Source organism: Lipophrys pholis (assembly GCF_963383615.2).
Source record: "Lipophrys pholis genome assembly, chromosome: 14".
Lineage (NCBI taxonomy): Eukaryota > Metazoa > Chordata > Actinopteri > Blenniiformes > Blenniidae > Lipophrys > Lipophrys pholis.
In genome coordinates this window covers 19,052,170-19,076,763 of record NC_137633.1, presented here as the reverse complement: position 1 = coordinate 19,076,763, position 24,594 = coordinate 19,052,170, and the positions used below count along the sequence as shown (strand labels likewise).

The 24,594-nt window shown below is 42.8% G+C and overlaps 2 protein-coding genes across 2 annotated transcripts in view; both read left to right on the top strand.

Annotated features, from left to right (window-relative positions):
• Positions 1 to 2,308: 2,308 nt before the first annotated feature.
• On the top strand, positions 2,309 to 18,615 carry LOC308120230 (uncharacterized protein). Its single transcript, XM_080480704.1, has 3 exons — positions 2,309 to 2,384; positions 3,012 to 4,700; positions 18,052 to 18,615. Exons 2-3 carry the CDS (start codon positions 3,119 to 3,121, stop codon positions 18,225 to 18,227), a joined length of 1,758 nt encoding a protein of 585 aa, XP_080336830.1. The 5' UTR covers positions 2,309 to 2,384; positions 3,012 to 3,118; the 3' UTR covers positions 18,228 to 18,615.
• Positions 18,616 to 21,337: 2,722 nt separating this feature from the next.
• Positions 21,338 to 24,594, top strand: part of LOC308120228 (formin) — a 51,704-nt gene continuing 48,447 nt past the window's right edge. Inside the window, exons 1-2 of the mRNA XM_080480702.1 lie at positions 21,338 to 23,623; positions 23,704 to 23,824. Of these exons, the coding sequence (XP_080336828.1) occupies positions 21,890 to 23,623; positions 23,704 to 23,824 (1,855 nt within the window). The 5' untranslated portion in view covers positions 21,338 to 21,889. The remainder of the gene's footprint in view (positions 23,624 to 23,703; positions 23,825 to 24,594) is intronic.

Below are 24,594 nucleotides of genomic sequence, written 5' to 3'. Positions count from 1 at the left end.
TTTAGTGACTTGCCGGTTGCTTTCTGTGTTTATATCCTCGGGGTTATTTAGTGTTACTGTTTTCTATTTATACTTAAGCTTCGTTTATTCAATCTTATTAAACTTGTTCTTTTTGATTTAATTTTACATTGTGACCTGGAAAACTGTATCGTTCCTACGTCACATGATTTGAATGATAAAGGAGTCAGAGGTTGACGCTGTTTAGCGTCATCTTTTATCAGTTATTTGGACTTTAGTTCTGATGTGTTGTTTGTTTGAGAAGCCCTTCTGTTCTTTTTTTTTTTTTTTTACTGAAATCAGTCAGTGTCTGTTGCTTTTGTGCATTTGGATTATCTTAAACTTTAACTCTTTCTGTGCCAGTTAGATGGTTATAATTTTAATTCTATAGCAGGATTGTATAAATTATATGCAAATGTCATGAACGTCACATTATAATTTGACTTATATTTTCAGATTTAGATTGAGATACCTTTATTTATCCCGCAAGGGGCAGTTCATTTGTAGTTACTCAGTGTGTACATTCACATACATGCATGCATTTGGTCATCAGTCAGTCATCAGTCTGTCAGGAATTGTGCATGAACAGAAAAAAATCAATATATCCAGAAACAATAAGGACAAAGCAAGACAGTAAAATGGTTAGAACAGTAATAAATAAATAAATAAATAAATAAATAAATAAATAAATAAATAAGACAAGGATAAATGTCTTCAAGATAAAGTAATTTAATGTCATTTAAAATGGGTGTGGTCTGTGTTTAAGAGCTTTGTGACAGAGGGAATTAAGTTGAGTTACCTGGAACAATGTTGGCCTGAAGGCATGAGAGAGAATTCTTTAGACAGAACGTGGTCTGGTTGGCTGGTGATGGTTTTTAGTTTTATTTAGGTACTTGTTCCTCCCAGATTGAGCCAAAGTCCCTCTGAGGAGCTCTGATAATTTTGGAGCAACTTTGATGATGTTATTTAAGCTGGATTTGTCTTTCACATTATACCAGCAGATAAAGGAAAAGGTTAAAAGGTTTCTATGAAGAAACATTTTGTAAAAATGTGTCACAGACATTAAAATAATTACCCTCCTCATTAAATGGACTGTTTGTTCACCCCATTTGGCATTCAGCTGTGTGTTTAATATGAATCTAAGCTGTGAGTCAAACACAGTGCCTAGATATTTATAGGACTCAACAATTTCAACCTTTTGGTTGTGAATGGTGCTTTCTTGTGGCGGATCATTGTTCACCAACACTTGCTGGATTCTGTATGTTAAAAAGTGTAAAAGCAACACTTAAAACTGAGCAGATAGATTAAAATATGATGTAAGGTGGTCAATTAAAATCTAAGACTGTATCTTATTAAACGCCGAAGAGAAGTCAGTGAAGAAAATCCTTGCAGGGGACCTTGGCTTCTCCCGACGCTTATGAACTTTGTCCAGAATAAAACGTTTGGCATCGTCAACACCTGTGTCAGTCTGATAGGCAAACTATTGATTACGCATAATAACAATACATTTAATTTTACAACAATATTTGCAAGGAATAGGCATTTTGAGAGGAAGAAAAACATCAGATCTTTGAGTTCAGTTCATGAAAAATGGGAACGATAGATAGATAGATAGATAGATAGATAGATAGATAGATAGATAGATAGATAGATAGATAGATAGATAGATAGATAGATAGATAGATAACATCTGTGAAATTATAGCAACTGAAATTATATGAACTGATTAGATTTCTTCAAATGTATTAATTTATAGTAAACTGGCTTATTGTATTATTATTATTATTATTATTATTATTATTATTATTATTATTATTATTGTTGTTGTTGCTATCGGAAGTATATATCATTTTGATAGGACAAACAAATTGGATTTTCAACCAGCAATATTTTTTATATGTTTTTTCTCAATATTAGGTTATTAAAAACATACAAATAAAATACACAAACTGGCCACTAGGTGTCACTGCTTCTTAAGAAATAGCTTAACAGCGTCAGTTCGTTCCTCCAACGAGTACAATCCTTTCATACCTCTAAAACAGACTCTCTGCCGGGCCGCAAACACTTTAGTGACAGCTTGGGAGTCGGTGTAATTTCCTAGAGGAGCGGACATAACTTTACAGCAGTCAAACCCGAAGTGTTTACAGCTTGACATCAGCCTGCGGCCCATGACATTTCCGTCACATGTCCTACCTGCAAGCTACAGCTGCACCGACTCACAGCCACGCGCAGCAGCACACCAATCACAGAGCAGGACGCCAGCTGCGCGCTCTCCCATTGGTCCGACGGCCTGTCAGTCAGCGGGGCGGGCGCAGTGAAGCAGCGGTGAGCTGGCCTCAGCAGCACTGGGATGGGAAGAAGAAATATTTGGCTTGCCTGCAAATCCGGTAAGTAAGACTTTATCTTTCACCCACTGCTGCTACTGCGCTTTTCTTTCTGCAGGTTCACCTCAACGCAGCGCACTTCCTGTCCAGAATACCTGGAAATTGGCAATTTGTTCAGATGGCATTTTAAAATTCATCAATTTGCCATTTATTATAGTATAGAGCATTAGTCACCACAAAAACTGAAGCGCTGTGTAATTCTGCAGCTATTCTATCTCCGACACATGCATTAGTCTCTGTTGCAAGGTGACAGTAACCCAGGGGATTTATGTCATAATAAAAACAATTGGGTTGACATTTGGAGCAGAAACGTGGGCATGTTTTGCTTGCAAACATCTTTTTGGGATCATCCCAGCATGTGTCGTCACCTTGTGTGACACTGGCAGCTTTCTGTGCCGCAGCTTGTGTAATGTTGATGAAATGCTTTCTCCCAGTCAGAGTGATGCTGGAGAGGAGACTGTGATGGGCTTGTGTTATTCTGATGATTGTGTATTGATTAGGGTTAGGGTAGATTTAACACTATGTTGCTCAATTATAGTACACAGTATCCTAGCTTTCATTTCTCATGAATTCAAAGTTGATTTCTCGTGAACTTGACTCATTTCGAGCTGCTGCTTTCTCTCTTGACAGAATCAGACCAGGCCAGGTGATGAATAGTCCAAGATCCTCCTGCGCAGTCCGAGTCAACTCGCTCCTGTCTGCAGGCTGACCACTTACACAGTGCTGGACTGATTACCATGGCGCCCATCATGGAGGGGACGCACACGGTCTTGCTCCTGTACGCTCCCATTCAAGAACTCAGCACCATCAGCTTGTATTTTCCCAAGAGGCCAGCCCGGAGCTTCAAGTACAAGAGCCGCGCCCCTCATCCAGAAGGCACCGGTAATGACCATGACCGGGTTAAGGAGGATCTCGCAGACTCCAAACAAAGAGGCCAGTCTTTCGATTCCTTGGGCCAACTCCTCCGCTCTCGTCGGGCAACAAAGGAGGCAGTCGCAGAGCTCTGCTGGCTGGCGGCGGAGCACCACCAGTTGCTGGCGGACCTCTTATCGTTGTGTAGGGATTGTGCCAGCAGAGTCAGGATGGGGAACCAGGATGGGAAACTGCAGGATTATGTAGAAGGTCAGGAGGATAACCCGGGAGGTCAAGTTCTCAGCAGCGGAAACTGCCCCCTCGCCGTCCCTCCAGAGAATAAGAAGAGTGCATCCAAAGGCAAAAAGCTGAAGAAACTGGGAGGCAAGAAGCTGGACAGTGCGGAGGATTTTCTCCACAGTAAGATCAAAAAGAAAGTTTCCAGGAAGAATTCATACTTTGAGCTTCCAGCTGAGAAAATTACGTCCATATGTGCAATTTCAGCTGTAGACCAGACTCCAGGTCCTACAGCCTCCAGGCGAGTGTCTGACATCCCGGTGGCGGGCTCTCATGTCAGTAATCCCGTCCCGCAGGTGGAGGAACCCTTCCAGATCGCCCGTGAACCCTGGGACTTCATGGAGGACAACCGGACATTTGACCCCGACGTAGATTTCTGTAATGACTTCTCGGAGTGCGACGGCGAGCTGGGCTACGAGTCGTCCTCCTGCACCCTGTTGGTGTTGGAGGGTCTGACCCGACGAGACAGCGGAAGTAACCTCCGGCCGGTCAAACGGTTCGACTCTGAAATCGACACGTTGGTGGAGGATGTATCAGAAGCGAAGTCGGCCCAACAGCTTTACGGTGAAATTAACCAGAGAAACACGGAGATCCGAGTCGTTGCCAAGGTGCAGGATGTGGAGGGGAGAGTGCAGCACGTAAGCCACACCAGTCCAGATGGGGATGGGTCATCCGTGGCTCGTCCAGGAACCAGCAGGAGCCAGCAGGAGTGTGACGAGTGGAGGGGGTCTAACAGAGATCAGCTGCTTGTAGTCAGTAAGGAAACATGCAACAAAGCCTCGGCGGGGCTTCGGCTGCCCCTGTCACACACTACCACTGAACCCTCGCCGCCAGCCAGGTTCCATGCAAAAAGCCCCACGTCCCCTTCTCTCGCCGGGGTCTTCAACGCGTCGTTCCCCGCTTCAAACAGCCTCCAGAGCATGTCCCCCGTCTTGTCCCCTTTGTCCTCCAAGCAGCCGAGCCCACAGCTCAACCACCGCATTGTGATGCTCTCGGACAAGGACGTCGACCCAGATCAGGACAGCTCCAGCAACACAGACGAGCCCAAAATCTTCACCGAGGTCATCGACAGGAACGGCAACAAGCGCACCCTGACCCGCCTGGATCTGAACCTCAGCCGGCGGCCGAGCAGCTCCAAGTGGAACTCCTCCAGCAACTCCACGACAACAGGTGAGGAATCGCTGCTCAGACGCGGCTTGGCCCGCAGTGTGAACGTTAACATCTTTGCTTTAATCATTTCTGAAGTGTGAAGCTTTTATCAGAATGTTGATCTGGCACTGCGGGATGCTGGGGGAGAAAAATAGATCAAAAATAAGAGACGTCTTCAAAGAGGAGAGCGTGGGAGCGTGTTTTGTTCTAAACAAAGAAAGAGTTTTCCTTTGCTGTTACTTTGTGTGTTGCCGTGTCCTGGATTTGCTTTTGACGTGTGACCTACAAATGAAGCCCCCCACGCCCCCCCCGCACCCCACCCCTCCACATCAGAGTCGTACAAGAGGCCACCGGGTCCTGAGAATAGTTTCACTGATGGTCCTTTTTAACTCTGTCGGCGCCGCCGGAGAGGCAGAGATTAGCGGGAGCGTCCCGGATCAAAGGCTTAAAGTTGACACCAAGTTCAGCCCGATCAGCCTTCTCGTGAGCGCAGCGGGAACTGAAGCGTTGCCGATTGGGACCGATAATGACCTGCTTCCCCCAAAAAACACATCACAGTTACCTGACTGAGCATCACACACCCAGCCGGCACAGGGGCTTAAGAAGTAGATCACCTTACCTTTTGGCAGAATCTGGATATATGGAATATAATGTTGTTCACATTATAAGAAATCATTTGTAAGGTCAGTTGAGGTTAATAATCAGTCAATTAAAAGGTGTCTTCCTGCTAGATAGAGGCGTTTAGTTTAATGCAATTTAAAAGTAAAAAAAAAACAAAAAACTGCTAAATAAAATTCCTCAAGAAATCCCAAAAAACAAAGGTGAGCAGGATCCCCACCGTAGTAAATAGTTCATGTGACGTTGTAGTTTTGAGATTCCAAAAATAGTAAAAGTCTTAATCTGGAGGTGCAGGACTAGTTTGCACAAAAGTGACTTAACCAATAACAGTGGCATGACTTGAACTCTATCGTGCTCCTTCATATGCAGTTTTTAAATTGAAGGAACTGCTGTTCCCAATTTTTCCACTGGGGGCTCTACTGTTTCACTGAGGCCCCGTTTACACGACAATGTTTTGTTAAAAAGCAAACTTTCGTTGCGATTTGGGGATTCGTACTCAGAGCCACTGACAATGGGGGATAATGCCACTTTTCGGAAATGCTGCAGTAAATAGCTGGACAATAACAACGTTTGCCTCCAGTGTGTCATAATTCCCAGTCCATATTCTCCATATTCTCCTGAAACCTAATAACAATCCAACTTTGTCCATACGGATGTCCGTGTGCTCCCATTGTTAATGTTTATAGCATAATGTTCTCTGCATGCACGTGTGTGTGGTTTCATTACAAAAACAAACAACAGCACCCACTAGTGGCCAAAAATGCTAACGACATAATTTTCAGCGCTTCTTCCGTTTCCGTGGAAACGTGCATCATTTTTAAAATGTTTCTTAAACAAAACAAAAAAAACAACGCCTTCTTCACTTGAAACTGTCGCATGCCGGGGCTTTATGCACCTTTCACTCCTCAGTCCAAACTGATAGCCATGATGATGCCCTCATTAGTGTTGCATTAGGTAATTCTATAATGTGATTATTTACTCCGTCCCAGCTCATTGTTCTAATCTGCAGCCGCAGACTGATGTTTGTCTATTGATTATTTTGCTAATAGAGTGTCTAATGGTTGGGCATATTTCAGTCCAGACTGTTCCTTCACTGAAGAACAATGCAGCATTTCTGAGGAAGCTGGAGTATTAGAGTCGTTACATCACAGGCCAACATGTACTATCTGAACCGACACAGCCCGCGGTAATCCACTGAGCATCAGCCGAGGGGAGACTGAGAGCTGAATAGTGCGGAGCTAAGCGAACTGGTAGATGGAGTCGTAAATAGCCTGGATTTATCCTGTAGAGATGATTTGGATCAACCCGCACTGAAACGACACTGAAATGACTCTGTGAGCACACACACAATGTGCATTAAACCTCACTGACTCCAGATGTTCTTACCCTCCAGCTGTCTGTGTGCATCTCCAACTCACAAGGGTTCTTTACGTTTTGCCCTCTCTCATGCACGACGTTCCAGCCTTTAATCCAGAACAAATTCTCCCCGTCAATAACGTCGGGTCTTTGCCGCTCGCGATCTCGCCCTTTGATAATTAAATACACTTCAGATGTTAATTGAGATAAATGAACATCAGAGGGCCGAGCCGAGGGGCCGAAGTGGGTCAGTGTGGAGCTTGATGTCGAGCCCATTATGATGCAGGCTCTTTAATCTGGGCTCCCTCACTGAAGCGCTGCGGTTATTAATAAGCTCGATCGCCGAGACGGTAATGGCCATTCTAAAAGTAACGATCCTCGCGGTTTCCTTCATTTGCTCTGCAGAATCCATTTGTGGGTGGTCGTGTCTGTTGATTTGTCTTTAGGTTGCATTTTCTTTCTTTTTCTTTTAATCTTTAGCTAAAAAAAGAACGAACTGAATTCTCTTTTAATGAATGGGTGGGCGGCTGTGCCATCCACGACTACTACTTCTATTTTTGATAAGCAAACTGCACAAAACCTGCAAAACAAAAGCTTTATTTCCAAGAAATGGAGTCCTATTTATCTATTATTACAATATTGACAACATTTATTACATTTTTAAAGGAGTTTCAAAAAAAATGCTTCTCCATGTATTAATCATTGGCAAGTTATTATTACATAATTGCTTTTAAAATGGTCAAAGTTCCTATATTATTAGTAAACATTACGTCATTGGCGATTATTACGTCATTGGTGATTATTACAGGGCAGCAAAGTAAATTGGCATTTTTATTTGGTATACATCCATTTCTTTATCTAGCAGTTATTCTTTTTTTTTTATACGGCTTAAAAAAGAGCCAAAAGGGTTAAAACACTTAAAAAATACCCCAAAAATGCTTGAAAGCACTAAAATCAGGTACAAAAACAGCTGAAAATGTAATAATAAAATATTTACCATCCTAAATTATAATTGAAACTTCATCAATGTATCATAACACACAGTCTATGTTGATATATCAACATTATATCGGAAACTTTAAGAGCTGCGTTATGGTTAAATGTGTTTTACAGCTCCAGTTAAATGATTTGATGGAAAGGGACAAAAACGTCTCTTTCGGTCATCAAGGTTGCAGACTCCTATCCTAGATTAAAGGTTGTTGATTCAGTGAGACTTTAGAGCTTCATAACTATTATAACTTTATAATATTTGGCCATAGAAGAGAAAACAAAAACAATAAGCTGATATGTGCTTCGATGTCCCTCAGTAAAGTTGTCATTACAACAATATCGACCGTCGCTGCCCCAGTTATCGGGCCCATTCAGTTATTTTCAGTGTTGGCCCCTCCCTTCTTTAACTCCCTGCTTATTATTATCTAACATATGGCAGCCAATACCATAATCAGATTACCCAATACGTCCCTGCAAGGTCATATGAAACTGATCAGTGTGGAGCAGGAGAGCATCACCCTGCCGTCCTCGCTCGCTGTCAGTCAACACAAAGTGCAGCGCCATACAGCATTGTTTGAGTCCGTGAGGACAGAAGCCGGCTCTGTCCAGATAATGAAGTGTGTGTCCGTGCAGAATGGGAGTGCTCCTCTCCCTTCTGCAGACCAGAATCCACGGCACAAAGGTCTTCCTCTTGTAACATATAACCCGTCTTTCTCTAATAACTCACCTTGCTGCGCCAGCTTCTTGGAAAATGTCAGCTATGTAGTATCTCTTGTTTTTGGAAGCTTGAATAGCTTCAAGTGACGTCTCGTCAGCGTCCCAATTATTCTAAATCTGCACCAGTTGAAGTAAAACTGATGTCCCCATCTGCTTATTGCCAGGCAGAATGAAAACTTTGTAGCTATGACTAAAACACTGCTGTCATGTAGAGCAGGAGTGTCCAACATGAAGTCCACGGTCCAAAAGGCAAGAGGCCCCTGTACTCAAGTACTCGATAGATGAATCGATGTATATCAAAGAAAATATGAATTCTTTCGCTTCTCTGTCACAATAACGTATACCTACCAATAATGTAATAATTTTATTTTAAATCAAGTGATGTTAATATTGTAAATTCATGTAATGGGATATTTGATCCATTATAATAATAGGATTTTGACAATAATCTAATAAATTATTACATGACGGAGCTTTTTTTTTGAAAAAAAACCTCCTTTAAAAATGTAGTAACTGCAGTCAATATTGTGATAATACATATGGTAAATAGGACTCAGTTTCTTGGAAATACAGCCTTTTTTTTTTGCAGGTTTTGTGCAGTTTGCATATCAAAAATGGTAGTAGTACTAATGGATGGCACAGTTGTACCACAAATCCCTACATGCTATGCTGTTTAATTACATTATTGCTTGTTATATGCTATTAAATACAAATGACACGTAAACAAATAGATTTACTGCCACCACGTATATACCATATGTATAGTATTGTACAACCTGAAACCCACACTACAAATAAATACAGCTCTATCTTATATACAAATATATTCAAAAGTAAACTGCCAAGACATTTATTTACATGAAATAAGGAAAACCCAGAGTCAGTCAGATACCATGTATATTATTAACTGATATCAATGAAAAACATGTTGATTGTGTTTGGTTTTTACACAGACCGTGTGTGGAAAAAGTATCAATAAAGTACACAAAATTATATTGATTGAGTTATCGGGCTACAAAAGTGTACATGAAAAGGTTTCAATAATAAATGCAGTTTAAAAAATGAATATTGAATTAATATGACAGCTTTACGTTCATTTTTTAAATGTCTGATGAGCAAACAGTGTAAAAACTGCGAAAAGAAAAGGAAAATACAAGAAATGCCGCCTCATTTATCTCTTGTTATTTGCTTTAGTCATTACAGTTTAATGATTTCAATTTTATTTTTTTTTAAATAAAGCTTGTTTTATAACCAGTCTATATTGTAGAAAAATATTAGATATTATGAAGTTATGTTTCATTACACTCAAAAAGGTTGACACCATTACGTCATTGGTTGTTTTTTGGTTGCGACTCAATAATACCTGATTTCAGTAATGTGATTGTGTTATTTTATTTAGTATTTGCCATCACAGCACTCTTGCAGAATTCAAACCTCTCAGTCAATCAGGTCAGCACAATTGTGTAGGAAAAGAAATATGCCAGTAACAAGAAGAACGAAGCCTGGGTGATTTAAAAAATATATATATAAAGTCTATAATTTTCCTTCTTGGGTGAAAGTGATTGAGGAGTGTGTAGGCTGCCTGATGCCACATGGCCCACGTCTTTAAATGTGTTTTTAGATTTCAGTGGATAAATTGGGGTAATAATAGATGGATAATTTATTTATTATATAGACACTTCTGCTTTGGTTAGCCTGCAGTATCAATAATTTAGAATTTTACCATTTCTTTGCAAGTCCTGTCTGGTCATTTTGATTTAAAGCCTAATCTTCCAACACAGTGAAGATGGGGAGAGGGAAGCCACGTGTGAACAACACTCAGGTCGCAATACTCAATATGTGTCTGTGTGTGTGTGTCGACCAGGTGATGGGACTGAGTGGCAGATAACTCCATCACCTCCGACAGTGACACCCACCTGTCAGGTTCAGAAGTCAGATGACCCTTGAGGCATGCCAAACATAGATTTACTGCAAAAACAACAAGACACACACTCCTACGGAAACAGCCATCCCGTCTGGCAGCTGCTCTCTCGCACTTTCTGATTTCCACTGTCAGTTTATTGCCGTTTGCTCCTGGGAAACACACTTGTTGGCTTGTCTTCAACCTTCTGAAAAGGATGTCATTTTATGCGGAAATGGCGGAAACTAAGCACTAATTACGTCATACCTCTGTTTGTACATTGGGTGATACTGTTGGGTCGTTTTGATCTTCTTTTTCTGCTCATAGTTGCAGTGCTGAAGTTTGGAGGGTAGATGTGAAAGCTTTTGATGCAGTTCGAACTCAAAACCGCATCTCCAGAGCAATGCTTTGGTCAGATTGGTTTTCTGAAAGCAGTAGTCTCAAACTCGCAGTCCCAAGTTCCTTGTTGGAGGTTTCCCCTAGTGTGGAGATTGGTTCTGGGGGCTAGGAGGATGTTTTTGGTTGCAGAATGGCGAGGAGGAGAAGCGTTCTGGGGGGTGAGGAGTTCCTGAAGGTAAGGGGGCGGCATAACCATGATGCACTGGTGGGTGAGGAAGTAGACCTTGTACTCAACTGAGTAAAACCTTGGAGCCACTTCTGAGTGCCGGCCGGAGTTTGGCGACGTTTCAGAGGTGGTAGGATGAGGTCTGACTGAGGTGTTTGTGGGTGTTGAAGGTGAGTTGAGGGTCCATTTTAACACCCATGTTGGTGACGGATGTGGACAGGGCGATGTTTTGGCCAGAGAATGTGATACTGGTGATAGTGGAAGAGCGGAGATGATGTTTTGTGCCAACTAGGATGGCTTCGGTTTTGGAACAGTCAGGAAGTTAAGTTTCATCCATGCCTCTATCTCCTCTAGGCAGCTGGTAAGTGTGGATGTTGGCAGGGGAGCGGAAGACCTGGAGATTGTCCAGAGGTAGAGCTGTGTGTCATCAGCATATCAGTGGAATAATATCCCAGGTCTGCTTATGATATTGCCCAGGAGGAGAAGGTAGATGGGGAAGAGAACAGGGACCAGCACAGAGCCCTGAGGGACACCGCGGGCGATGTCGTGGGAGATTTTGTTTTGCCTCGAGCAACATGCAAACAGGTGAACGAGTTATGTACTGTCTAACAGAAAAGACAAACATGAAATGTTGCACAAAGTGCATCATGAAATTAATAAACAAAGTCCTAAGTGACAGTCAAAGAGACATTTAATATTCCTTAACTAAACAGACCCAAATTATTCAAGCACCGAATATGAAAAAACATAAATAAAATCTAAAGCATTAACTACATTGCGATTCTAAGAATAAATCACTTTCAACAGGCATGTTCAGAAAACAAACAAAAGACATATCTTACCACCTGCCTCTCTGCCCTCTACAATGTCTTCACGCTGCACAGTGAAACTTTCAACAAACCCTTTTTCTGTTGTCGCATCCCAGGCCACGTTTTCACCTACCCAGATATTTGAAAAAAACGGGATATTTCTCTGTGTTTGGTTCTTGTATCTGGATTCTGATTGGCTATAATGGCTTCATGCTTCTCGTTACACTGCCCCCTACAGGTTTGGCACGCTGATAGTAGCTCTGAACCAGGTGTATATGCGGGTACACGTCAATGAAGATTTTTCTTGTAAACGTAGAGGGGGAAATGTCAGTTTTTGTAAAAACCCAGGTACGTGTAAACGTGGCCTCACACAAGCAAACCTGCACTGAGGCTGTTACTGTGTGTGTGTGTGCCATTAAAGGCTGCGCATCGGGACAATAGTGCAGGTGTTACTCATCAGCCAATCAGCACCGTGGCAGTGCAGCACAATGAACCAAGCTTCACTTTTTCCCTCCAGTTTGACTTGAAGACAGGGTGAATCTTTTTTATGCGTGTTAAACAGAAATTCTGGGTAGATTTTCATCAGGTAAATTGTTCACTATTAGTTTACACAAACTGCTTATGTGTAAAAATGTGTCTTTTTTTTACGATAAAGTTGATTTAAAAATATTAATACCATAAAAATAGTGCAAAACTTGTAGTTTTTCTTTATTTTTCTCTCTGTTAGGCTGCTACTTCTGGTTCATGGACTTTGCATTTGCACACTTGAGACATTATTAGCTATGAACTAATAGTTGAACCATGTGGGAAAATATAAACAGAGTCTAGAGACTGAAGATGACTAGTTCACACTTTAATCATTGCTTATATGAGTAAACAAGTCTCCTTTGTGACTTGTCCATAGCTAACCAAGTGTGTCACAGTGGTTGTGTATAGCTTCAGGTGTGTTACACCATCTTGTGGTGCCAACTTGCATTGCAAGAGTAAACAACTGGGGGCGAGTTGGAGACGTTGTGGACTTTAGCAGATATGCTTGCACCACTTCACAGGACTGTCTGATTTGGCTTATTATTAATCATTAAGCATAGTTAATACATATAGTGCGCTTCAACCAATCCCAGCTAACATTGTGTGAATGTAGACGACAGACAAATCACCCGTCCATTACAGGAGAAACAGAGGTTACGGTCACACTGCAGGCAAATGCGACCCATTTCCGGATTACATCTCACAAGTGACCCGTATACAATCTGTTTTGTGACTGTGTGAACGTTCCAACTCCAATTACGGCACGCCAGACCCATTCTTCGACCGTTTTGTGGTACCAAGTCGGGTATGTATCTCATGGTTTTCAATGCGACCGTCGTCTGAACGATCAAGTCGCATTTAATGAAAATCCACGTCATTGACACAAGACTGAGTCACGAATTTGCGCCGGAGGAAGCAACACCGCCCTAATTGAGGAGTCAATTTCTCTTATCTTTTTATTTTATTTTATTTCTTGCAGATGTGTTGAGATTTGGGCATCGTTATTTACCTTTTTGCATTCAACCCACATAAACTCGGGGTCTCAACATTATTTGGTGGACTGACGTCCACCCCTCGCTGGGACGAGCCAATGGCTGGTGCATCGTCTCAGTTATAGATTTTGTGATTGAGTCAAGGCTTTTAAAGCTGAAGGGAGTGAGATTAAATGCCAATGAGCGGCCATTTCTCCCTAGAGCCAGTGAACTTAAGCTCACTGTGTGCACCCTTGTCTATTAGAGAGAGAGATAAATCAACAGGCACGTAATCGAATGCAGCGCCGTCATTACCTAATGCATCCACGGGTTACTTCCCCATCTTGGTCTGCAGTTATTACGTTACTGTGCACACATGCCATATTATATTCCTTGCACACAACAGTAATATAAGTATAAAAGCTCCACCGCTGCGGGGGAACAGGTTTGTTTTCTTTCCCGGCCCTGATCATAGTCGTGTGGAGCCATCTTTAGATATTCAATTTATAAGTGAAGCTCAGCTCCACATGCACCAGCGGGTAACAGTATTCATGCATGCTCGGATTCTTTATCGCAAAAGATGTTTGTGCCTCCGACCACAGGCCTCTCCCCTCCACATGGAGCAGACAAAACTCATTCTGGTGTATAGTTTTGTTCCTTGGCCCGGCCTGAGCTTAACTCTGCGCTTGGATCCATCCCAGCTACCAGTCAGCAGTTCTCACTGCGGGCCCATGCAGCGCAGCATTATAATAATGAAAATTTATTAATCTAATCCTACCACCACCCCGCCCCCTGCTGTCAAAGTCCCAGATAAGTGGAGGGACTGCAGGCATCAGTACCGCCTCATAGTGGCTGATTGTGTTGGAATACTGAGGCAGAATTTTAACGCTTCCGTTTAACAGCGAAACATTTAGTTTCATTTTACGTGTGTGTGTGTGTGTGTGTGTGTGTGTGTGTGTGTGTGTGTGTGTGTGTGTGTGTGTGTGTGTGTGTGTGTGTGAGTGTGCGTGTGCGTGTGCGTGTGTGTCTGTGTGTGTGTGTGTGTGTGTGTGTGTGTGTGATACCATATCTGAATTTAAAGCATCAGGCTGTGCTTTAGAACTGCAAAGAAGTATTCAAGGGGACTTCTACCTCCTTAGAAGCGGCTGCTGGGAAAATAGTCAAGCAATACTGTATGTCCTCTACAAGGATACTCATTACAGCCGGGGGGGGGGGGGTCACCGGATATTTTAGCATGTTATTGAGGAGGAAGTGATGTGTATTTCTCCTCATAACTCAGCCCAAGCAGGTTAAGGTGTTGTCTTACAGCTGGAGGAAATCGAGGTCAGCAGGGTCTTTACCCCACCCCTCCCGAGCGCCATGTCTTCCACTTCCTTTTGTTCTTGTGACCGGACTCCTCCCATTTTCAGCCATGGCCAACTCTATTGACGCAGGAAATCCAGAAATGTTTGCGATTCATGACATGCGGTGAGTTTCATGGCAGGTTAGACATGGAAACTCTTTCTAATTTGTACTTCTTATTGGAGTAAATCCATCATCCTGTTCCACTGCGCACACTCTCAACACATGAAAGTATATTCATGTGTGGTTTTCCTTTTACTTGTAAATGAGGAAATATCCAGTGTGAAGCAGCACTGATTGCCGTCACGGCTTTTTTCAATCTTTTTAATGTTGAATCAGAAAGATTACATGTTTTGATTCATTTGAAATACACCATGCGTTCTTTGAATAGTGAGAACATAGAATCAAAGTGCCAGCTCAGTCTGCACAGTCTCAGGGAAGATTTGATCATTTTGATGATAAAACCTTTGAAATTATTGAAATCATACAGCATGCAAATATTAAGAATTATTCAGTTTCTTCCCCATCTCAGACAAACAAAGTCAGTATCCTCTTTAACGTCTCATATAGAAAATATGTTTTATTGGTTGCCTTTTATAAACTTATGTTCTCTTGTTTTTTCAGTTTATATTTTTCCTCGCCTCTATTTTTGATTGGATGCCCTGTACTTTATTGTACTTTTAATTGAATACATTTTGTAACCCAGTTTTGAAAAGTGCTATTCAAGTGAAGTTATTATCATTACTGGTTATTTGAATGAACAAACAAAGTGAATCTGGTCATAATTCAACACAGAAACTCCAAACACCAACAGAGTTCATTTTAACTGACCAAGACAAGGAATAAGCCAGTATTCATGTTGATCCTATAAATCCTACGACTAACCAAGAATATATAGAATAAGTACAACTTACAAACAACAACCAACTACAGGGAAAGATCAGAAAACCATAACGTAAGAATAACATAATATTTTAAATTTTCTCTCTTTGTCTGAGCTATTTTGTATTCATCAGTGGTGTTGAAAGTTGCCAGTGAGCTATTGAAGGTTTAAAGTCTCGTTCATCACTGAGAGATTCACTCCCAGAAACAGAAACACATAGATGGTGTAGATTAGTAACTCAAAAATAAACAATCCTCTTAAAGGAGACATATCATGCTTTTAAATCCTTCCTTTTTACATATAAATCATACAGTTGTGGTCTATATAAAGCGGAACTGCAATGCTTGGGTCTGAATTCCTCATTATTAGAGCTCCACAGGCCCCTTTTCTACCCCTTTTCTGATGTGCTTCTGAGAGCAACTCGTTTTGGGGCGGTCTCTTCAAATGCAAATGAGACACTTCATACCTCGCCTCCTCTCCAGCTTGCAGAGGTGACACTCGGTTCAACTCCACCCTGTTCGGCCATCTTTGTAGTTTGATAGAACAGATACAATTATCTAGCGGCGCAGAAACTTTATATTCACACATTATTTACAAAATGTCAACAACGGAAGATTTGTCCATCCAGCCATACATGTTGGAGCCAGAGTCGGACCCGACGGAGCGAGATGAAAATGACGATGATGCACCTGCAGAACAACGTCTTCATATGGATGTAACGCAATGGTGTGTTACTATATTTACACTAACTTCTGCATCCATGCCCACTACTACAATACTGCCTGTATTACAACGACTATTTAACACAGAAGTTACATTATAATCTAAAACGAGCACACAGCGCTAACATATGAAGACGGTGCAACTGCTAATGCTAACAAAACAATGACAGGGACGTCTTATCATCACACTTTTTAGCATTATATACAGCTTACCGAAGTGCTCTGTTCGTCGTCTCCATAGATAGAAGGAACTGACCGCTCAATCAGACGAAGTCTTTCGGCAAATCCTTCTTTATACTGGCGGAGGTTGCTGAAGCAGTCATCCTTAAAGTGCTTCGCGCACACAAAAATGACCTTACCCACAGATGTGGGTACATTTCTGTGAAAAATAAAACTCAACCAGGCACTTGGAAAAGGTTCTGATGCTGGGAGACGGTGTAACGAAGCTTGTGGGTTACTACATCCAACAACCGAACATTTCGACTTATCCTCTCGTAACTTCGGTTGGACTACAAAATCGCAGCGAGAAACAAAAATGGCGGATTGCTCGGTCGATGTCCTAATTTGGCAGTTCCGCTGCGAATACTGTCACGTCATTGTTCAAAAAACGTAATAGAGAATAGAAAAATCGAAACCGATTGCAAAATATGACCAAAACAGAATATAAAGATATCAACGGAGCACCTGAAGAGACTACTTTGAACTTTTATGTACTTCTAAACACTCTAAATATACAACAAAATGCATTTAAGGGCTAAAAAAGTGGATTTAGCATGATATGTCCCCTTTAAATTAGATTTGCCTTCTCATCACTTAACTAAAACTTTTAAATACATTTCAAATGCCTGATGGCGCATTTCCTCATTATCACTTGCAGCAGTCTCCTGGATGATCCAGTCCAAGCCAAGTTTTTTTTTTTTCCTTCGTGATTTTATCTCTGCATGCAGGCTCATGCTGCATCTGCAGTGTGTCCCAAAGCAGTAAATATTAAAGGCCAGGTGCTCGGATATGCACACAAGGACTTCAGAAATAGAACGGAGTGCCTCCTGTTGAAATTTTAAAGCGCATTTTTACAGCTGCTTTACCTTTTTGTCTTGCCAGCGGTCTTTGTGATCACAGTCGACTCATAATGCTGCACGGTCAGAAGAGGGCAGCCTCTCCCAGTGGAAACTGGGGTCAAGTGAGGCGTCCGCACTCCCATCTGCAAATGAATAAGTAAACACTAAAGCGTGCACTAACCACACATCTTTAAGTAGCTTTACTTTAGTGCAATGGAGTTTCATGGCTTTTTCACTGAGGGTATGTTGCAGATATACAGCAGTGTGCAAAAGTTTGAGGCCAGTGTAATATAATGCTGGTTATCCATAATTCATGACCGGCATTACAACGTCTGATCGCCTCAGACTTTACTCTGGAGGAGAGGAAAATAAGCACAAACATGCAGCCAGTGTATGAGCCATATGCAGAAGAAAGAAGAGTCCACATCTTTACACAATTAGATCTGTGCAGGTTTGAACCAGACATGCATTGACAGACAATGTTTCAAGATGATTTCAAACTCGTGCAGTGTATGACTGATGCTGCTTTCAATGCAATGAGGGGCCACGTGTCCATTGCGGGATTTCTCTCCTGCCGATTCACTTTGCAACTTGCATTAAAACAAAACATTAACGAATCCTTTTTGAAAGCCCTTTTGCAGACCCTCATTAACCTAAAACATTCGGTAGTTTCACGAGCCTGTTTCCTCATTGGATCAGTGGCTTTCTGCTGGGATGGGAGCGACGGCCTGCTAAGTGCAGATAAAAATAGTGGCGTACCCTCGTGCCTGCAGCGAAACTCCCTCGATGCCTGTTTGATGCTAAGAGGTTCCGATGCGTGCGCTTCATCGCGCCCCGGTGCAGGTGACACAGGAAAACCACTGTCTCGGTCACACACCAGCACTTCAATTGCTCTGTATTTGTGTGTTCTGCAGAAGACTCCCTCCTGCGTCAGGATGACATCTGGATGCTGGATGGCGACGACACTCAGGAGCCTCTGTCGAGGGTGGCACGCCCAGATCACCTGGACTTCCTGCGGATCACCCCACCCGAGGATGACATCATCGGAGACACGCCCTACTACCCTAAACTGGAGTGTACGGTGAGTTAGCATTAGCACCATCAATGCAGTTATTTCTGCCTCCAGAACTGCTGACATCTTTCTTTTTTCTTTTTTTTTCCCCTCGTGGCACTCATGGGGATTTCTCTCCACTCAGGCATTCAACCACCTGATCATGAATTCTTTGAAATGGATTAGCAGGTCTTGGATTATAATCTGTGAACTGTGCTCGAAGAATCCACTCACATTCATTTTAATACTTTTCTTGTTTTCAGCGCTTTGTGAGGTGCAGTTATTGAGCAGATGTTGCAACACAAGCTCTTTCACACATGTGATTTATTTATGTAACCCTGCTCTACCAAACGTGGCTATTCAAGTAAAAACAATGCGGCTGTTTCCAGGCTATTTATGCTTTAATTTTCCTCATATGGAAGAGATTAAAAAAAAGAAAGAAAGAAAAATGCTCCCATCTATCCAGATTCCTTCACGCTGTCAGACATTTTTTCGTTTGGCCAGCGAGGCGGATTACATGGGTGTGGAAGTAGGCGGGTAGTCTGCAGTGCAAGATATGCATTGTTCTCCGAAAGCACTAACCCTGCGGTGACTGTGAGGATAATCACTTGACATACCGGTACAAAGGGTGTGCTGGCACACAAATAGATTCTGTGATGTTTTGACACTGACGGCCGTGCCTAATCTTTCAGCTGTAACTGGACTATGTTTTCACAACCAGCTATCTCATATTTATTTACTCAATTTACGCATTGAATCCAGTTAAAAGGGAATCTAAGACGTTCATGTGAAAGCGTGCGGTAGAACGTAAATGACATAAATAAAAACCACACCCAGAAAACTTAAACACATGACAGGTTTTATATAAGTTGGTAAAGTAAAGTGTTCCTGCAATTTTGAATTGAAATATAAACTTTGAAAGACAAAGGAACCACTGAGTTTCTTTTGCACATAATTAATTACAGAATTAACTTAATATGTTTATTCCACAGAGTGACACCTCAATATTTAACTAAAGAAAAACAAAGAAGGGATTTTTTTATACTGAGGAAGATTGTTATTGATCTCTTGAATGACTTCAAATATAATATCTAAAAATAGCAGGTACGTCTAAGATATGGTAAAATGTACAGATATGACGTTGTAGCATCATAATTTAGAGAATGTGGCTCAATTTGTAAGTCATTTCTGAATGTGTAAGATTGTTGAATGAATGATTGTTTCAGATATTTCTGTGTGATGGAGAGGGATAACCTCCTGAGCAAAACCTTTTATTTTTCTTCACATCTCAAGAACTTTTGCAACTATTCTACAGACAAATCGAACCTGATAACCCCGAAACATTCAAACAAACTCAAGATTTTTTATCATAAAGTTTATTTGATCACTGTTAATTCTCCTCCTATAATCTCATGAAAAGTTATTTTTTTCATTTTTTTACATTATTTCAAGTAACTGTTTTTGAAACCAAGTTGGGTAATTGGAAAAGTTTTCTAATAAGAGACATTCAAACAAAAGGGATGTTGTTGTCTGCAAAAAGCAATGGGACTGTGATGTCTGGCACAAATTCAATGTCAATTACAGAAACAGTAATGGTCTTAATACAGATCCTTGGGGTGCACCAGTTTTTCGATTCATGACCATCCTAAGATAAATACTTGTTTTTTCATAGAAGTCATAGTTATCCATTGCGACAGTTGTTTTAAATGATGTTGACAGTTTTAAAACAATTCTATTCCATACTTCCATCCATCAACTAATGCAAAGTGAATTAGCAGGAGGGGGAATCAGTATTTGCTTTCAAAGCAACTTCCTTTCTCCTCTGCTCACTTTTTGAAAGACCATCTTGGATGCACAGATTTTCTGTAGATTCAGTTGCTTTTTGTCTCGACCGTGTTAAGATCAGGGCTCAGTTGAGGGGGCACCATTGTTCCTCTTTAATAAAAACTGGCTGCATATCTTGGATCGTTTTCCTCTGTTGCAGAACCTCCCTGCTGGTATTGCATGATGGATAAGCAGCATTACAGTCCACTTGTCTAAAATGCCCAGTCCTGTGTATCAGTGAGATTTGTTAGATGCGTAATGTGCACAACTGTGAACTAAGCTGATATGTCAATATCAGTTTATGTCACTGCCTTCTTCATCAATGGTGCTTCTTTCTAGCACAGCGTCAGGGGGGATTTACTGTGTGTGTGTGTATGAAGTAGCAGTGCTCTTACATAACCTAATTCCTCTGCATGGAAGCCCCTTTTTTCTATTTCTGGCTCAATGAAATTTCAAAGTAATTCTTGTTTTTGGAGTTTTGATCCAAAAGACATTATTAAATCACCACATTGCCCCCGAATAACCAGCATGGGGAATATAATACTGTAAACCCTACTCGTGGAGTGTATGACTTAAACTTATGCAATCGGGTAAGACAATCAGCAAGGCTACAACGGAGGACAAAGGACCCAAACACACAGCCACCGTCATAAAGCCACATGTGCCTAAAACTCTTTTGCATAGCAGAAAGCGGGATTTAAAACAAAATGAGCTCTTTAGTACTGGATGATAGAAACGTACTCCATCAAGACGCGTGACCTATTTTGATTTTATAGCTGTAAAATTGTCCTAAATTGTAGTGAGTGAAGAATAACGTGGAGTTTTCCTGCTTTCTGACTTTTTACTTTTATTTGTACCTTTCTGTTGATCTTTACATTCACATGAGGTCCTTTCAAACAGTAAGGTTTTCTTGACCCTTTTGTCCATAAATTGAGTTAACTAGTTAATTTTCTTGGCTTTTTCAACACTCAAAATTACAGCAAATGAGTCACAGTGTCATTTCTCACCCACTGTATTCAATCCTCTTCTGTCTGACTTGCTGCTAATAGCCCGGCTGACTAATAACCCCGTCCTAAGCCCTGTGTTGCAGTAGCTTTAAAGCTGCAGTGCTGGTTTACTACCCCTCCTCAGTCGTCTGGCTCCTCCTCCGTGTTTACAGCCATGATACGGAAGTGAGCAGAGGTAATCAGACACCTGTAGTGCCTGGCTCTGCTGGTTCCCTCCCTTGGAAAGGCGGGACGTGGAGGGAGGCGTCCCCAGACTGGGCAAACCAGTGAAACTCTTTTTTTTTCTCCCCCCTTCTTGAACCTGAGAAAGGTTTTCTCACACACAAGGCTTTTCCTGTAAACCGAGACAGACTCCAAAGCAAGGTTCAGTCATGGATTTCAGACTCTCCGCAGGCACGTAGAGAAGTTTCTTGCGCCCAACAGTTGGAAATGCGTGTGTGAAACACAGGTGAACTCGGCTCTCTTGCTGTCTCAGGGAGATTACAGCAAGGCATGCTTCCAAGCCACTGAACAGCTTGACTTCAACCGGCGGTGTCATGGGAATCTGGCTCGCTGGACAGAGATGAAACAGCGCGCCTGACAACGTCCAGTCAGAAGGAGTTGTTACGTGATATTATGAAAGTCGACTATTTGCAACCAGTTTGCGTGTCACAAACAGGATTACTTGACAGATTTGTTACATTTGGCAGCCTCCGGGAGAAGGTAAGAGGAGCTGTGGAGATTTGTCCATACAAAAGGCCTTTTGTTCCTGACCAACGGTAGAGGTGGAATAGCAGACTGGAGAACTGGAGGCTGGGAGATGCAGCTTTAGGACACTTTCAGTCGACTGCTACCTGTTTGGACTGAGTTGGAGCGACACTTTGAAAAACAATGGATGCAAGTAAAAACCCCGATGAGCAGGACAAGCAGCCCCCGAGTTCCTTCATGAACGTCTTCAGCAGCATCTTCACGTGGGATCGACCGGCGTCTTCAGATGTGAAGGCACCCGTGCTGACTGGTTATAAGGAGCTGTCAGTAGGAGAGACCCGTGAAGACGAAGATCAAACCACGGACGGCAAGAACACGCTTGATGAGAGCGGAGGACAAAGGGTCGAATCGCTCATTAATGAGTCCGACAAACAAGGAGACGTTGGAGCCGGAGTCTCGGTCGACTCTGATCTGGTGCAGGTCACAAGGGTGGAAACACACAGTGACACAGAAAATGAGGATGAGGAGGCTGACTACAGAAGCATGAGTCTGTCTAAGAAGTTGGCCCAGATCATGAAGTCTGCCCCAGCGTACGAAGACAATGACGAAGACGACCACAGGAACGGGGATGAGAGAAAGGACTCCAGCGGAGAGAAGCATCAAGTGCCGATGTTCAGAACGCACACAGTGGCCTCAACACGTTCCCTCGTAGAAGACATTTTATATTCTGACAGGTTTGCCAGCAGATCTAAGTCCAAGACGGTTAAACTCTCTTCAGATTCCAAGCAGGGAGCTGACAGCCCGACCAACCCGAGCCCTGCAGCGGTGTCTGTGGCAGCAGAGACAAGCACGCAGGATGCTGTGACAGATGAGCATTCTGGGATAGACTGCTCTCAGCCGGTTCCCTCCATCATCTCTAAGCCTCCGCCTTTGGAAGACGCAGGTCCGAAAGGCGACGCCACCTCCCCATCGACGCAAACGCCAAAGGACGAGACACGCGAGTCCAAATCTGATGATGAGGACAACGTCGATGAGCTTTTCTCCTCGGTTCCGTCCAGCCCTCAGACTCTCATTCCGGAAATCTCAGTGAAGGCGTCATCGAATGAAGAGGAGAAACCAGGCAACTTGAAAAGTTCAGGCTCAAAAACACCTGCATCCCCGTCTCCTTCACCAGGGAAGTCCCCGGGAGACAAGCAGAGCTTAGGCGGCCCTGTCGTAAAGCACACAAACTCAAAGACGAAGGAAACAAGCACACCATCACCATCCTCCCCTCCTTCCTCCTCCATCTCCTCTCCATCCAGAGGCTCGCCGCTCTCCTCCCCTCCCTCCTTCCAGATGCCGGCCCTCTTCAGCGGCTTGCGGGTGTTGAAGAAAGGAGCCGTGGGAGACGAGAGAGAGGTGGTTTCAGAGATAAAGCAGAGTGAGAAGGACGCAGACCTGGCCCTGCTCAGCCTCAAGAAGACTGTCAACAAAGCCAAACAGCTTCCCGAGCAGAAGACCACCTCTCCGGTCAAGAGACACCCGGAGCCGAAATCCACCTCGGGCACGAAAAGCCTCGTGATGGGACAACTCAGCCACCTGCTCAGCAACAACGAGAGCCCCAGGAAGTCAAGCACTGAGCGGGAGATCAACGCCAGAAGCAAAAAGGAGCCCAGGAGTGGAGAAAGGGTTGTGGAGAAGAAAAGTCCCGACGCACAATCTCCCACCTCCCCCGGTGAGCAGAAGAAGACCTCGGACCTCGCCTATGAAACCTTCAAAAACGTCTTTGGCTCGAAGCACGTCGGCAAAAAGGCAGATAACGTGGATCTGGAAGCAGTGAAGAAGAAAATCAAGAGCGACAAGGAAAGCCTGAGATTAATTTTCGACAGAGCCTCCAAATCTCCTGTCAGGGAGCACAAGAGTCCCACCGAGGCTTGTGTATGTAAACCCAGCGTCATCCCATCTGCTTCGACTTGATCGTCCAAGTTGGTTCATGCTGATGTGTTTTCCCCCCACAGACGGAGGTCACGTCCCCTGCAGACAGCGAGGACCGCACTCCGGGGCGTCTGCAGGCCGTCTGGCCGCCGCCCAAAACTAAAGATGAGGAGGAGAAGGTGGGACTAAAATACACCGAGGCAGGTAAGAAGCTTGGTGTCATCGGGTTCGCACAGTTCTGCCCGTATTTACATCTGACAGCAGGTATGCTGAGTGAAGAGCGTGTCGGCTGAGCTTACACTGACCAGCTTTGTGGTTGGTTCTCAATAAATGTCATTTTTATTTAGGCACATTAGAGGTCAAATCTCATGAAGGTAGATCAAAAATCTAGATATTTGACAAGTTTTGTCCATGATGTCTCTAATAACCACGTCGTTGTTATGATAACTTTGACCTCCAGTTAAATATCATGGTCGGACTTACTGTTTTTTTTTTTATTTAATTAATTAATGAGATTCATTTATGGAAAAATTGAAAAAAGAAATAGTTGAAGTGTTCAGTTTAACAAATATTGTACCTGCAATCCTTGCACAGACACACTTAATGCTCAATGAGGGAAATCATGCAAAGTCATCATCGGCAGGTGAGGCCAGATTAGCCTCCATTTAAAAACACAGGGTCAAGAGGCTGCGTCTCCACCTTAAAGCGTGCAGTGTTGTTGTTTTTTTTTTTGCGGTTGCGGTGCCCCGGACGCAACACAGCAGCATGTAAATACGTTAGCGGGGTAAAGCATTTAATGGGTTTGAGTTTACCTTGGGCTCATGTTCTCCTTTTAAAGCTACAGTGGCAAACAGGATAAAACAGGGCTGATTGAATTAGAAAGTGAGAAGCTTTTGCTCTCTGATCGCGCTTCACTGGAGCAGCAGCTGCTAAATGAGAATAGATTAAGGGTAGTTAAGGTGGAGTGTTGCTCC

Coding starts and splice junctions, on each gene's coding strand:
- LOC308120230 (XM_080480704.1), top strand. CDS start 3,119: ATGGCGCCCATCATGGAGGGGACGCACACGGTCTTGCTCCTGTACGCT. Junction 4,701..18,051: donor CAGCAACTCCACGACAACAG/GTGAGGAATCGC, acceptor TGTGTTCTGCAG/AAGACTCCCTCCTGCGTCAG.